This window comes from Rhinolophus ferrumequinum, chromosome 21 (genome assembly GCF_004115265.2).
Source record: "Rhinolophus ferrumequinum isolate MPI-CBG mRhiFer1 chromosome 21, mRhiFer1_v1.p, whole genome shotgun sequence".
Taxonomy (NCBI): domain Eukaryota; kingdom Metazoa; phylum Chordata; class Mammalia; order Chiroptera; family Rhinolophidae; genus Rhinolophus; species Rhinolophus ferrumequinum.
The window spans coordinates 24009511-24021991 of NC_046304.1; the positions used below are offsets into that span (position 1 = coordinate 24009511).

The window sequence follows — 12481 nt, forward strand, 5'->3', positions numbered from 1 at the left end:
TACCTGGAAGACATATTTTGTTTCAAGTAACTTAGAGTTACTTATATTTGATGAGTGTAGGATACAGGCTATAAAAATAGAATATTTTAGGCGGTGGCTACTGAAATGAAAAATCTTGGAGGTAATCTGATAGCCTCCACATTTTACGTAACTGAAAAATGAGTGATGTGTGTTTTATTACCTTTCAGATTGCCATGGGGATCCCTCTGTACAGAATCAAGGATATCCGTATGATGTATGGGGTATCTCCCTGGGGCGATGCTCCCATTGATTTTGAAAATTCTGCTCACGTTCCTTGCCCAAGGGGCCATGTTATTGCTGCTCGGATCACTAGTGAAAATCCAGATGAGGTAACCCATCACTTCAAAGGTTTACATTTTTTGTGAACATTATTATTGAGATGGTACCTAAGGGCTATACTTGTGAACTATTTTGGGACTTCCTCTGGAGAAGGAAATTTACGGAGGTTTCATCAGAGCTGACACAGAAGTGGTCACTGCTCCATTGGTCATTTCTTCCTACTGTAGTCACTATGGAGTCCTCAGAAGCACTGGATGTTGGCTCTCAAGTCTTTATGATTTTTGTGCATCTTTTCTTCTCTTGTGTGTGATTAACATAGAGCCTAAACAATAACTATACAACTGCCCTCTTCCTTGAAACTAGAACATGGTCTCTCCTATTCATTCTTTTTTTTTTTTTTTTCTCCTATTCATTCTTTAACAGGGTTTTAAGCCCAGCTCAGGAACAGTTCAGGAACTGAATTTCCGCAGCAATAAGAATGTTTGGGGTTATTTCAGTGTTGCTGCTGCAGGGGGACTTCATGAATTTGCTGATTCTCAGTTCGGTCACTGCTTTTCCTGGGGAGAAAACAGAGAAGAAGCAATTTCGTGAGTATGATAGCATTTGATTGCATTAAAAAATAAATCTGTGCTAATCTTCAGTGAGGGTGTGGAAATGGGAGTGAGAATAATTTATCTGCTACAAAAATACTAATATGAGCAACCTTTTTGAAGAGATAGGTCTTCAGTTGTGCTTGCATTCATGTGTTAAATTATGCAATGTTTGGCAGGTGTTTTTCTGTTTATTGTTCAAGCCTTTTCAAGTATTTTTGCTTCCAAATATTTTTGATAAATTACAAAATTGATTGCTTTAAAGATATCATTTTCCCATGAAAACAGTACTGTTACTGGAGGGAGGGAGGTTCCTGACCAAGAGTTTAGTATCATATAAATCATAGATAAGATCTGTTATTAGTCATTAAAATATAGGTATAGCTGTAAATGTCCTATAGTCATTTAAAATAATAAAATTGAACTTGTTACGTGCAAAGGGCATCAGGGAACTTTTCCCATTGCTTATATAAGAGACTTTAGTGTTCTGTGAAATACACACAGTTTATCCAAATATAACTGGTATAGCATGTGTCATTAGTTAATATTATATTAAACATAAACATTAAATATTAATAGCAATTTTACTTGCCTAAAAAGTAGGGATCTAGGAGGTAATTTTGACAGTTTGGATATTTTAGAATATCCAAAATTGAACTCATTCTGTCTATTTTTTAATTGTCTATTTCTTTATACCAAGCATTTAATATACCATTTCCTGACCTTTGGACTATATACATAGAGTACCGTGTTTCCCTGGAAATAAGACCTAGCCGGACAATCAGCTCTAATGCGTCTTTTGGAGCAAAAATTAATATAAGACCAGGTATAATATAACATAATATAATATAATATAATATAATATAGTAATAGTATAATATAGTATAATATAGTATAATATAATATAATATAATATAATATAATATAATATAATATAATATAATATAATATAAAATAATACCGGGATAATATAGTATAATATAATATAATATTGGGTATAATATAATATAATACCAGGTCTAATATAATATAATACTGGGTATAATATAATACAATATAATACCGGGTCTTATATAATGTCATGTCAGATCATATCATATCATATCATATCATATATCATATAATGCCAGATATAATATAATATAATGTAATATAATATAATATAATATAATATAATATAATATAATATAATATAATATAATATAATACTGGGTATAATATAATATAATATAATACAATACAATATAATACCAGGTCTTATAAAATAATATAAGACCGGGTCTCGTATAAGACTGGGTCTTATATAATATAAGACCCGATATTGTATAATATAATGTAATATAATATAAGTAATATAATACCGGGTCTCATATTAATTTTTGCTCCAAAAGATGCATTAGAGCTGATTGTCTGGCTAGGTCTTATTTTCGGGGAAACATGGTAGTAATCAATAAGTATTAATCAATAATGTTTTTTTTTTTTAATGTTTTTAGAAGTAGGGAAGTCTCAATTTTTCTCTATTTTGTCCTTTTTAATTCTTCCTATTTATTCAAAACTACAAGTGGAGTTTTTCAAAATTAAAACAATGCCACCAGAAAAACCATCTGGTATAAAGTTGCCCTTTTTTTCCTTTCACAGTCATCCTGTTTTACCAAAGTGAAGTTTTATGCTAGAGCTTGCACATCAGTGGCTTTCCAACCAGTCACAGTCACAGATGTGTTTGATTGGCTTACAGCATGTTAACATTTTTAAAACTGCCAATATTTAAAAATTAGAAGATTAAAATAAATATATGGATTTCTGCCTTTTCTTTAAAAATGGGATGATAATGACAACATTGGTTTTATATTTCACTTGGCAAAAGTTAACTAGAGCTTTGTGTGACTGCTGCTTTTAGAGGAAACGTGAACTGTCTAGTGCACACAGCCTCTGTCCAGTCTGATTCATTTACACTTGTTTACATTCTCACATTCTCAGAGTGGCCTCTGTTGGTATTTAGGTTTACAGTCCTGATTATGCAGACCACGGAGTATTTTCTGCAGTACATATCCTAGGACTTTGTCCCAAGGCCTCACTGTATTTACTGACCTGATCTGTACATTTCTCTAACTAAGTGTAAAGAACTACCCGTAGGTTAATTTTTTAGTGTATTAAACATATGGTCTCTAAATAAGCTTGCTTGTTTATTCTTTCTTCATAACATTCTTCAGATTCATATTTTTATTCTTATTTATATACTTTTTCTTACAACATTCATAATATTCTTGTTCTCTAGAGTAGCCCCAACCTGTATATCCAGCATTATTTCCCATAGATCGTAACCTAAATACCATGAGAACAGGACCATGTCTGTTTTGTTGTTGTTGTATCCCCTGAACATAGTAAGTGTTCAGTAAATGTTTGTAAAATGAATGGATTTGCTACGAGTTCCTGTCCTCATATCCTCTGCTTCAACCATAACGTTCCATGAACACAACCCGTATTTTTTCCTCCTTTCCATTTGTTCTTGATATTCCCTCTGTCCATTTATTCATTCACTCCATTAAAAAAAAAAATTGCTGAAAATCTACTGGTTATGGGCATACAATGAGGACCAAAACAGGGTCTCTGGCCTCATGGAACTTTAGAATCCAGAGGAAGAGAGGCAAAGAGTTAAACACGTGTAGTACGTTGTTTGCTCTGATGGTGGGATTACATAGGGGTGATGTAGGAGCATATAGCTGAGTCAGCTAACTCAGATCAGGGAAGGTTTCCAGCGGGAAGTGGCACCTAGACTGATACCTGAAAATTATAGAGGAATAAGCCAGGCCAAGAAAGGAGGGTAGAAGTGGCAAACTGAATAATGTTCTAGGCTGAAGGAATGCCTGGTCCACCTGGAATATTCCTGTCCCAGTCATATTCTCAGCTATATTTATTCTGTGTCAGATTCCACATTCTTCATGAAATCATAGGGAGGTGTATTAATATTTTCTACTTTCTTAGAACCTCTGCAGCACTTGGCTTATATCTCTCTACTCTACCATGTATTTTGAAAGCGATTATTGTACCTATATTCTCTCTCCCTTATGTGCCTACTATGTATCTTGAGTCTGTGAGATGCATAAGTATTTGTTGAAGTAAGAACCTGCTCTGTGGAGGATAGACACCAGGCAGAAATATATAGAAAAACCACATAGTATTTGAAATTCTGTTAAGATTAGATCATTTTACACTTAATTGGGAAGTATTAAAAGTAATGAGCAAGTCATTCCACAGACATCTAAAATGCAACTTAAAAAAAAGCTCTCTCACATGAAGTGTCAGGCTGATACCTGACTGTACCCAGCCAGTTGCCTCATTGTATGGAAACCTTTAAATTAAGGTATTAGCGTGTGTCAAAATTCATTGAACAGTATACTTAAAATAGTATATTTTATTACTTGTAAATTATACCTTAATAAAATAAATAAGGTCTAAGAGAGGAGAATTATTCTCTAATTCGAGTTAGCCAGCAATAAATGCTTATAATGATATAAATCTCGTATGTGAAAGCTGAGGGTGGTTTACACATAATTTGTTCTCTACTCCATATACTAAAATGCATGTGATTTGCTGATACACTTATGGTAATATCAGTCAGAATTCATAAGTTTACTGACTTCTTGCAAATTATCCTGTCTGGAATTCATGTGAATGAGCACACATACATTTACACCCTCATTTGTTCCTTGAACTGTCTGTCCCTCTCCCCTCCCTCCTAAGACTCCAAAGGATTCTTTAAAATGTTTAAAAAACACTAAAACCTTTGTTGCTGAAACAGATCTGTTTCTGTTCTTCTCCCAGAAACATGGTGGTGGCTTTGAAGGAGCTATCTATTCGGGGTGACTTTCGAACTACAGTTGAATACCTGATCAAATTGTTGGAGACTGAAAGCTTTCAGTTGAATAGAATTGACACTGGCTGGCTGGACAGACTGATCGCAGAAAAAGTACAGGTGTGTATTTCTCTGTTTGCACAAACAGCTTCTGGGACATGGTTTTTATAGGCTTATGGTGTGATCAGTCTGTGTCACTAGATAAAATTTATCTGATTCTAATGTAAATGGTTCTTGATCTACTTGGAAAAAATCTAGGAGTCAGTGTAATTTTAGCACTGTAAGAGTTCTTGTGTTACACAGTCATTTTATATGTTCTAGTATTACTTCCTGGGGTAGGTTTGAAGAGAGGCATACAGGGATTGAGATCCTTTCTCTTTCCTCATTTGATGTTAAATCTGGCTCAAGAGTTATCAATTTTTACATCTACTGATCAAGTACTGATGATGAAGGCCTCATATAATTCAATAAAGTTGCCCCTTATTCCTGAATTGCTAGGCTATTCTAAATTCCCCAAGATTTCATATAAAATCATTAGATTCGTGTAAATTATCTGAAGGTCCAAATTTTGGTTCTAGGTATACTGTTTTGCTTTGAGATTAAATCTCTGAACCTTTTTGAGTTTATGTCTGACAAAAGCTTGTTTTTGAGCTGCTCTTTGATTGGCTCAGTGGAAATCTTAGGGAGAGTGAAGGGAAAAGTGTTTTTCAACTCTATCCAAATGAGGCCCTTATTCAAATTCTACAAGTAAATGTGTTTTCATCTCAAAAATCATTTGGGCAATAAGGATGGAGATTCTTAATGCTAGCTGTATCTTCACAGCAAATTTGAGCCTGATTTCCACTGAGAGACCATGGTGCCAAGTGACCGTGCTTTGGATCTGACCTCTTTTTCTTCCTTTCAGGCAGAGCGACCTGACACTATGTTGGGAGTTGTGTGTGGGGCTCTCCATGTGGCTGATGTGAGCCTGCGGAATAGCATCTCTAACTTCCTTCACTCCTTAGAGAGGTAGGCTCTGTTTCTCGTGGGCTGTGCAAGCTGACCAGGGGTCCTGAGTACAGGACTCAAGTTCAAAGAGCCATTTATTCTTCTCTCTGTTTTTGGAAACTTGTGAGTGCTACCTGTTATTCACTGACCATGGAGGCAGGGGAGAGAAGGGATGTAGGAGTTTATGACAGATTATCTTGGTACTCTACTACAGTTCTAGACATTAGCTTATACCACAGTTAGAATGGGTAGCTTTTTAAAAACTGGAATCCTGCTGAAGTGCACATTCTGTCCAGTACAAGCATCAAATCTCTCCGAACCCTAGTGATAAAAATCTGGTGTTTCTAGCATTGAACCCTAAGTATTTCATATGTTACCTGCAACACCTTTCAGGAATCAATAATTGAGGCTGATAGTCAAGATGACCTCAGGAGTCTTCCAAGTAGAGGATCAGACTGTAGGGGGCTAAACTAATTTCTAACACTGGCTCTGGAGACTAAGCTTTGCCTTTGAGTCCCTGGAGGAATGGTCCAAGGGTTTAATCATTTTAAAGCACCTTAATCACAGGCATTTTATTTCCTTCTATGTTTAGACTTCTATCAGCTCCCTTTTGAGGTGTCTGAAAGGAAGAAAAGAAACAAAATTTAAAAAATTGAACAGAGATTTCACGGTTATTCAAGTCTTATGATAAATATCTTTCACTTTGTTACTCTCATGGAAAAACCTTCAGCAGCTCACATTACCCTTCTGTATGAAATCTAAATCCCTCAGTGTGACTTTCAACTCCCTGTATACTTTGGCCCCTTTTTACTAGGCCAGTCTTACTATTTCTATTTACCAACATCCAGTCTCGATACTAGTTAAATGGTTTCCCTACTGGTGTACAAACGTGTCATACATGATCTCCTTTACAAGCTCCCGCCCCTTTTTAATATGTTTTATGTATTCTTTTTATTTATTTAATTTTTGTTTTATGTATTCTTAAAACTTATATTTTGAAATAATTTCAGACTTTTAGAAGAGGGCATGAATAGTCCAAATGACTTCTACATATTCTTCACCCAGATTCACCAATTATTAACGTCCCTCACTTGTTTTATCACTCCCTTTCTCTATTATTACCAAAAGTCTTTCTCGATAATGTTTCCCTTCTTGGCAATGTCCTTCTTTTCCCCGCCACCCAGCCATTTTTTTTTAAGACCCCAAATAAAATCCCAGTTGACAGGAGTACATGAGGGCTGGTTGCACTGGAGCTTTTTTCTTCTTTTAAGTTTTAATTTATTTTTAAGAATAGGTATTATATTCACAGCGTTCAAAATTCAAAAGGCACAAGAATAGTGAATAGTCTCCTTCCCTCTGTTCCCTGACTACCCAGTTTCCTTCCCTGTCATCAACCTATGTTACCAGTTTCTTCTGTAACCTTCTGGACATACTGTACATTTACATAAACATATACATGCAAAAGTTGTTTCTTTCTGTCCCCTATTTTTTTAAAACACAAATGGTAGCATACTCAGGAACTGTTCTACACAATTTCACTTGCTTTTTTTCATTTAACAGTATAATTTAGAGAGCATTTCATATTAATACATAAAAGCCTTCATCTTTCTTTTTTTTTTTTTAATTTTTATTGGGGAATATTGGGAAACTGTTTTTCCAGGACCCATCAACTCCAAGTCCAGTCGTTGTTTTTTCAATTGAGTTGTGGAGGGCGCACCTCAGCTCCAAGTCAAATCGTTGTTTTCAATCTAGTTGTGGAGGGTACAGCTCACTGGCCCATGTGTGAATCGAACCAGTGACGTTGGTGTTATGAGCACTGCACTCGAACCAACTGAGCCACCTGGCCACCCCTCACCTTTCTTTTTTAATGGCTGTATACTATTCCATTTTATGGCTTTGTCATAAGTTATATATCAGTCCCTTACTGATGGTCCTATAGGTTGTTTCCAGTCTTGATATTTCAGGAAATGCTATAAGCAATAACCTTTGAGATTTCCTTATAAACTTTTAGAACTTTCTAGGAGTGTCTCTAATATTGTTGTTCTTTCAGGGGTCAAGTCCTTCCTGCTCATACACTTCTGAATACAGTAGATGTTGAACTTATCTACGAGGGAGTCAAGTATGTACTAAAGGTAAGCTAAACCCCACCGAAGCCTTTGCCTTACTTTTTAATCTCTCTTTGTTAGCTTGTTTTTCTTAGGTCAAGAGATGGAGAGAACATTTGGTTTATAGTAGGGCTGGGTATAAGTGAAATTACAGTCATTATTTGTGTCAATAGCCTGAAGCAACATTTGATGATTTTTCTGACAGTCTTTTAGTTGTTCCTCAACCTCGTGTATAGCCAAGACATAAAGGAGACAGAGAACAGCCGGACCAGGGAGAAGTATCTAAGGTCACCCTGTTTGCTTGTGGCAGGGCTGAGCCATGCCCACAGACACCAATGCTAAGAGCACCAGTGCCATATATTTCCTTTCTCTCTGACTGATCTTTTTTACCTATATTTTTGAGGCACTGGATTTTGTCTGGGACCCCACCTGGAAGGGACACTGACCTGTCTCTTCTGGTTGTCATTCCCTACAGGTGACTCGACAATCCCCTAACTCCTATGTGGTGATCATGAACGGCTCATGTGTAGAAGTAGATGTGCATCGGCTGAGTGACGGAGGGCTGCTCTTGTCCTATGATGGCAGCAGTTACACCACGTACATGAAGGAGGAAGTGGATAGGTGAGTGGCTGTTTGAGGTCCATTTGCTGATCATTATATTAATATCAACCTTTCCTCTCAGGAGTCACTAGCTCTTGGGAGTTTTCAAGGTCTTTTTCTGGTATTCTGTTTTAATGAAAAGAAATCAGTATCTGTACTTAAACAAACATGTCAAGAGTACAAAAAATGTTTACAATGAAAAACACTGTCTCTCTGCTACGCCAATGTGGGGAGACAACAAAAACATAAGTTCCCCTCTTTATAAGCAACTACTGTTAACAGTTTCTTATGTATTTGTGCAGAAATTTATATATGGATCTACGAGTTACATATATATATACATACCATGTTTTTCTTTTAAATGCATTCACAAATAAAAATAACCCTTAGATACTGTTTTGCAACTTGCTTTTTCCTTAACATATATTGTAGTCTATTCAACACCAATCATTCTGTGTTGTTGTGGCAGTTAAATGAATAAACATATGAAAAGTGCTTATTAGAACATTGCCTCGGAAATGTTAACTGTTCCATCATCGGCATCTTCGTGGTGGTGATTTTTTAAAATAGAAATCCTGCTGTTTTTAATGGTCATGTAGTATTCCATTATATATGTGTACCATAATTTATTTAATCTGACGCTTATTGAAAGAAATTTTGGTTCAATAGCATTGAAAACAAAGATGGAATGAATATCATGTGCATTTGGGTGTATAGAATAAAGTCTTCAATTTTTTTTTAAGATTGTTGTTCTGCCATTCTCCTTTACAACCTGAGGTGCTTTATTCTCTTGCATATTCCCACTTATCTCCTAGATATCGTATCACAATTGGCAATAAAACCTGTGTGTTTGAGAAAGAGAATGACCCTTCTGTGATGCGCTCACCTTCTGCTGGGAAGTTAATCCAGTACATTGTGGAGGATGGAGGCCATGTGTTTTCTGGCCAGTGCTATGCTGAGATTGAGGTCAGGGTGGTGATTGGGCTTTTGGGTCATGGGAGGGAAAAGCGAAAAGGGCAGGTGGGGAAAGGGTTGGTTGGGATGGACTAGGACTGAGGAGTAACAGAAAGGAAATAGAAAAAGAAAGGAGGGAGCCTCAGTTTGTTTAACTGGGATTATGAACCTTAAAATTTTAACAACAAATTGAAGGCTCACAGTTTTTCTTTGACAGATGAGGAATCTCTGGCTCTAAAAATAGATACTAGGAAATAATAGCCCTGAATGAGTGTTAAGTATTATGCTAAGTGCTGGTAATGCAGGAAATATATGATCACTAGAGTGGGGCAGCAAAATAGACAAGTAATGAAGTATGAATTCTGATAGAGCCAAACACAGAGTACAAAGGCCACCTAACCCAAATCAGTGTTAGCTGGGTGGATGTGGGTGGATAGTAAGCAAAGACTTCCTGAAAGAGGGTACTTTGATCTTAGTTTTGAAAGATAGATAGTAATGGACCAGATGAAGAAGAGCAGGGAAGAATGTTTAAAGGTGGAGGAACAACATGTACAAAGGCACAGATGCAAGAGAGTATGGTATATTTAGGGAATTGCAAGTACATATCGGCATTGCTTGAGAATGGACTAAGGTTTAATGGGAAAAGGCAAGCAAAGATGATAAATAAGTGAACAGAATTGGAGGTCAGGAAGGACCTTATAAGACACACTAAGAAGCTTAGACTGTCCTCAAGGCAGTGGGGAATCATGGAAGGATTTACAGGGAAAAGTGATATGGCAAGATCTGGGCTCTAGAATGATTGTTTTTAGTGACCTTGTCGGAGGTGTATAGCAAGTAAGAAAATATGTCGAAAGGTTTTTGTAGTACTCTAGGCCAGAAATGATGAGGGCCTAAACCAAATAGATGGCAAGAGAAGATTGTTGAGAGGTTTAGAAGCTGTACTTGGCTGGGTTTCGTAATTTGGTAGATAAGGGAGAAAGAAGAATAAAGAAGGACCCTTAGGTTTTAGCCTGCATATCTGAAGTAGACAGAGTGAGCATGCAGACCCACAGGAATGAGGAGGCTGAATTGCTCATCACTTCTAAATACAAAACAAGTAAAAACACAAACTATGGCAAAAACAGATTTAAACATTAGAAACAGGAAATGTCAGTCGCTGTCACTGATCCCTAAAGCTAGGTGCTGAGAGAATTTCTAATTGGCTTTCTTGGTGGTCTCTTGGAGATGCTGATAGATTCTCATTTTTCTGGATTGAATAAGATATAATCCAACTTAGATGTTGAGGGGAAAACTGACTTCTTTACACATCATTCATCTGTGTGAAGAAAGGCCAAACTCTAATTTTATTTATTTTTCATTGTAGGTAATGAAGATGGTAATGACCTTAACAGCTATGGAGTCTGGCTGTATTCATTATGTCAAGAGGCCTGGAGCCGCTCTTGACCCGGGCTGTGTAATAGCCAAAATGCAGTTGGACAACCCCAGCAAGGTCCAGCAGGTGAGTAGGAAGGAACTTTTACTATTGCTCTCCAAGAGCTGATTACATGGTAGGGGTAATTAGGAGGGGCAAATGGTTTCAACGCTTACTTTGCCAGTTTTTCTTAAGCTTCCCCCCCATAATCTTATGTTTGTGCCTATAGTTTGATGGAACTCGAGTTTGCAAGAGTTACTACAATACGAAGATTCTATGATTTTTTTTTTCATGATTCTTCCTTCATTGACTTCTCCCCTTAGCTGGGTATGATGAAGGGATGTCTTGATTTTGAATGATGACTCTAAATTGCAGTGGTGTTTTTGTACTCTGAGTAGAAGGTAGTGGTGACTCGATTTCTCCTTGGGGTTGACAGGCTGAGCTTCATACGGGTAGTCTGCCACAGATCCAGAGCACAGCACTCAGAGGCGAGAAGCTCCATCGAGTGTTCCACTATGTCCTGGATAATCTGGTCAACGTAATGAATGGATACTGCCTTCCAGATCCTTTCTTTAGCAGCAGGGTATGAATCACTTCTCTTGGGGAAGGGATGTACAAATAAGGTAAGGTACATGTTCTCCTTGATAGTTTGAAAGTTGTATAAAGACTTTTTAGAGGGAGGGAAAGAAAACTGTTTGGCCTGGACCTCTTTCATCTTCAGTTGTGGGATTTGAAGTCTTTAAATCCTTGCTTCTTATCCATGTCATCGACTTCCTATCTAATTGGTTTTAAACCGGAGAACAAGGGCAGTGTTAGAAGCTTGCATTGCAATTTCGAAGTAAGTACTATGTGATAGTGAATTTAGATATATCGTTTTATTTTGGGGATTGTGTTAATTTTGTCTGGATCCTGTTTTATTATTTCCTTCTTAGGTAAAGGACTGGGTAGAGCGGTTGATGAAGACCCTCAGAGATCCCTCCTTACCTCTTCTAGAATTGCAAGATATCATGACCAGTGTCTCTGGCCGCATCCCCCCCAATGTGGAAAAGTCTATCAAGAAGGAAATGGCTCAGTACGCTAGCAACATCACATCAGTCCTGTGTCAGTTTCCCAGCCAGCAGGTATCTATAGAGTAAAACTATCATTTTCTGCTGGAGTTCCTGCTCTAGGATTCCTTTCTGTTTGGCTCCTCCTTACTACCTGGACATTGTGCTTTTGCAAAAGCGTATTGACCATGTACTCCATAGAGGTTTGCCCTTGGGGCCATGCCCTAATTAGAGGTATTTTTGTGAATTTAAAGTAGAGGGATATTTGCGGTTTTATTATCAGAGACTTCCTGCCTATCTCACAGCACGCTGACCCTTTGCCTATAACAAAGGCAAGTTTACATGTCGGGAGTAAAGCTAAGCAAGTGGAGAGTCAAGCTGAATTTTGACCCATAAGCATGTTTTGCCTGTCATGACCTCTGGTAGTTTTTGTGATGCACTCATTAGTTCATCAGGGAAAGGGTGAAAAGAAATACAGGTAGCTTGCTTATTTAACCCAGGCCTCTAAGCTATGCCTGGTAACTTCCAGATGGTCCCAGTAAGAAAGATAGAAATCGTCATGTTATAATGAAGAAAATCCCTAGTGGTGAGGCTCTACAGATTAATGCTTCGGTATCCTTTGTTGGGTTGGGCTT

General features: G+C 37.2%; 1 protein-coding gene across 1 annotated transcript in view; it reads left to right on the forward strand.

The window, feature by feature from the left end:
- Positions 1 to 12481, forward strand: part of ACACA (acetyl-CoA carboxylase alpha) — a 260073-nt gene that overhangs the window by 103854 nt on the left and 143738 nt on the right. The window contains exons 14-23 of the mRNA XM_033090744.1: positions 189 to 350; positions 724 to 887; positions 4713 to 4863; positions 5648 to 5751; positions 7781 to 7862; positions 8311 to 8456; positions 9251 to 9401; positions 10753 to 10887; positions 11237 to 11383; positions 11733 to 11921. Coding sequence (XP_032946635.1) covers positions 189 to 350; positions 724 to 887; positions 4713 to 4863; positions 5648 to 5751; positions 7781 to 7862; positions 8311 to 8456; positions 9251 to 9401; positions 10753 to 10887; positions 11237 to 11383; positions 11733 to 11921 — 1431 coding nt within the window. The remainder of the gene's footprint in view (positions 1 to 188; positions 351 to 723; positions 888 to 4712; positions 4864 to 5647; positions 5752 to 7780; positions 7863 to 8310; positions 8457 to 9250; positions 9402 to 10752; positions 10888 to 11236; positions 11384 to 11732; positions 11922 to 12481) is intronic.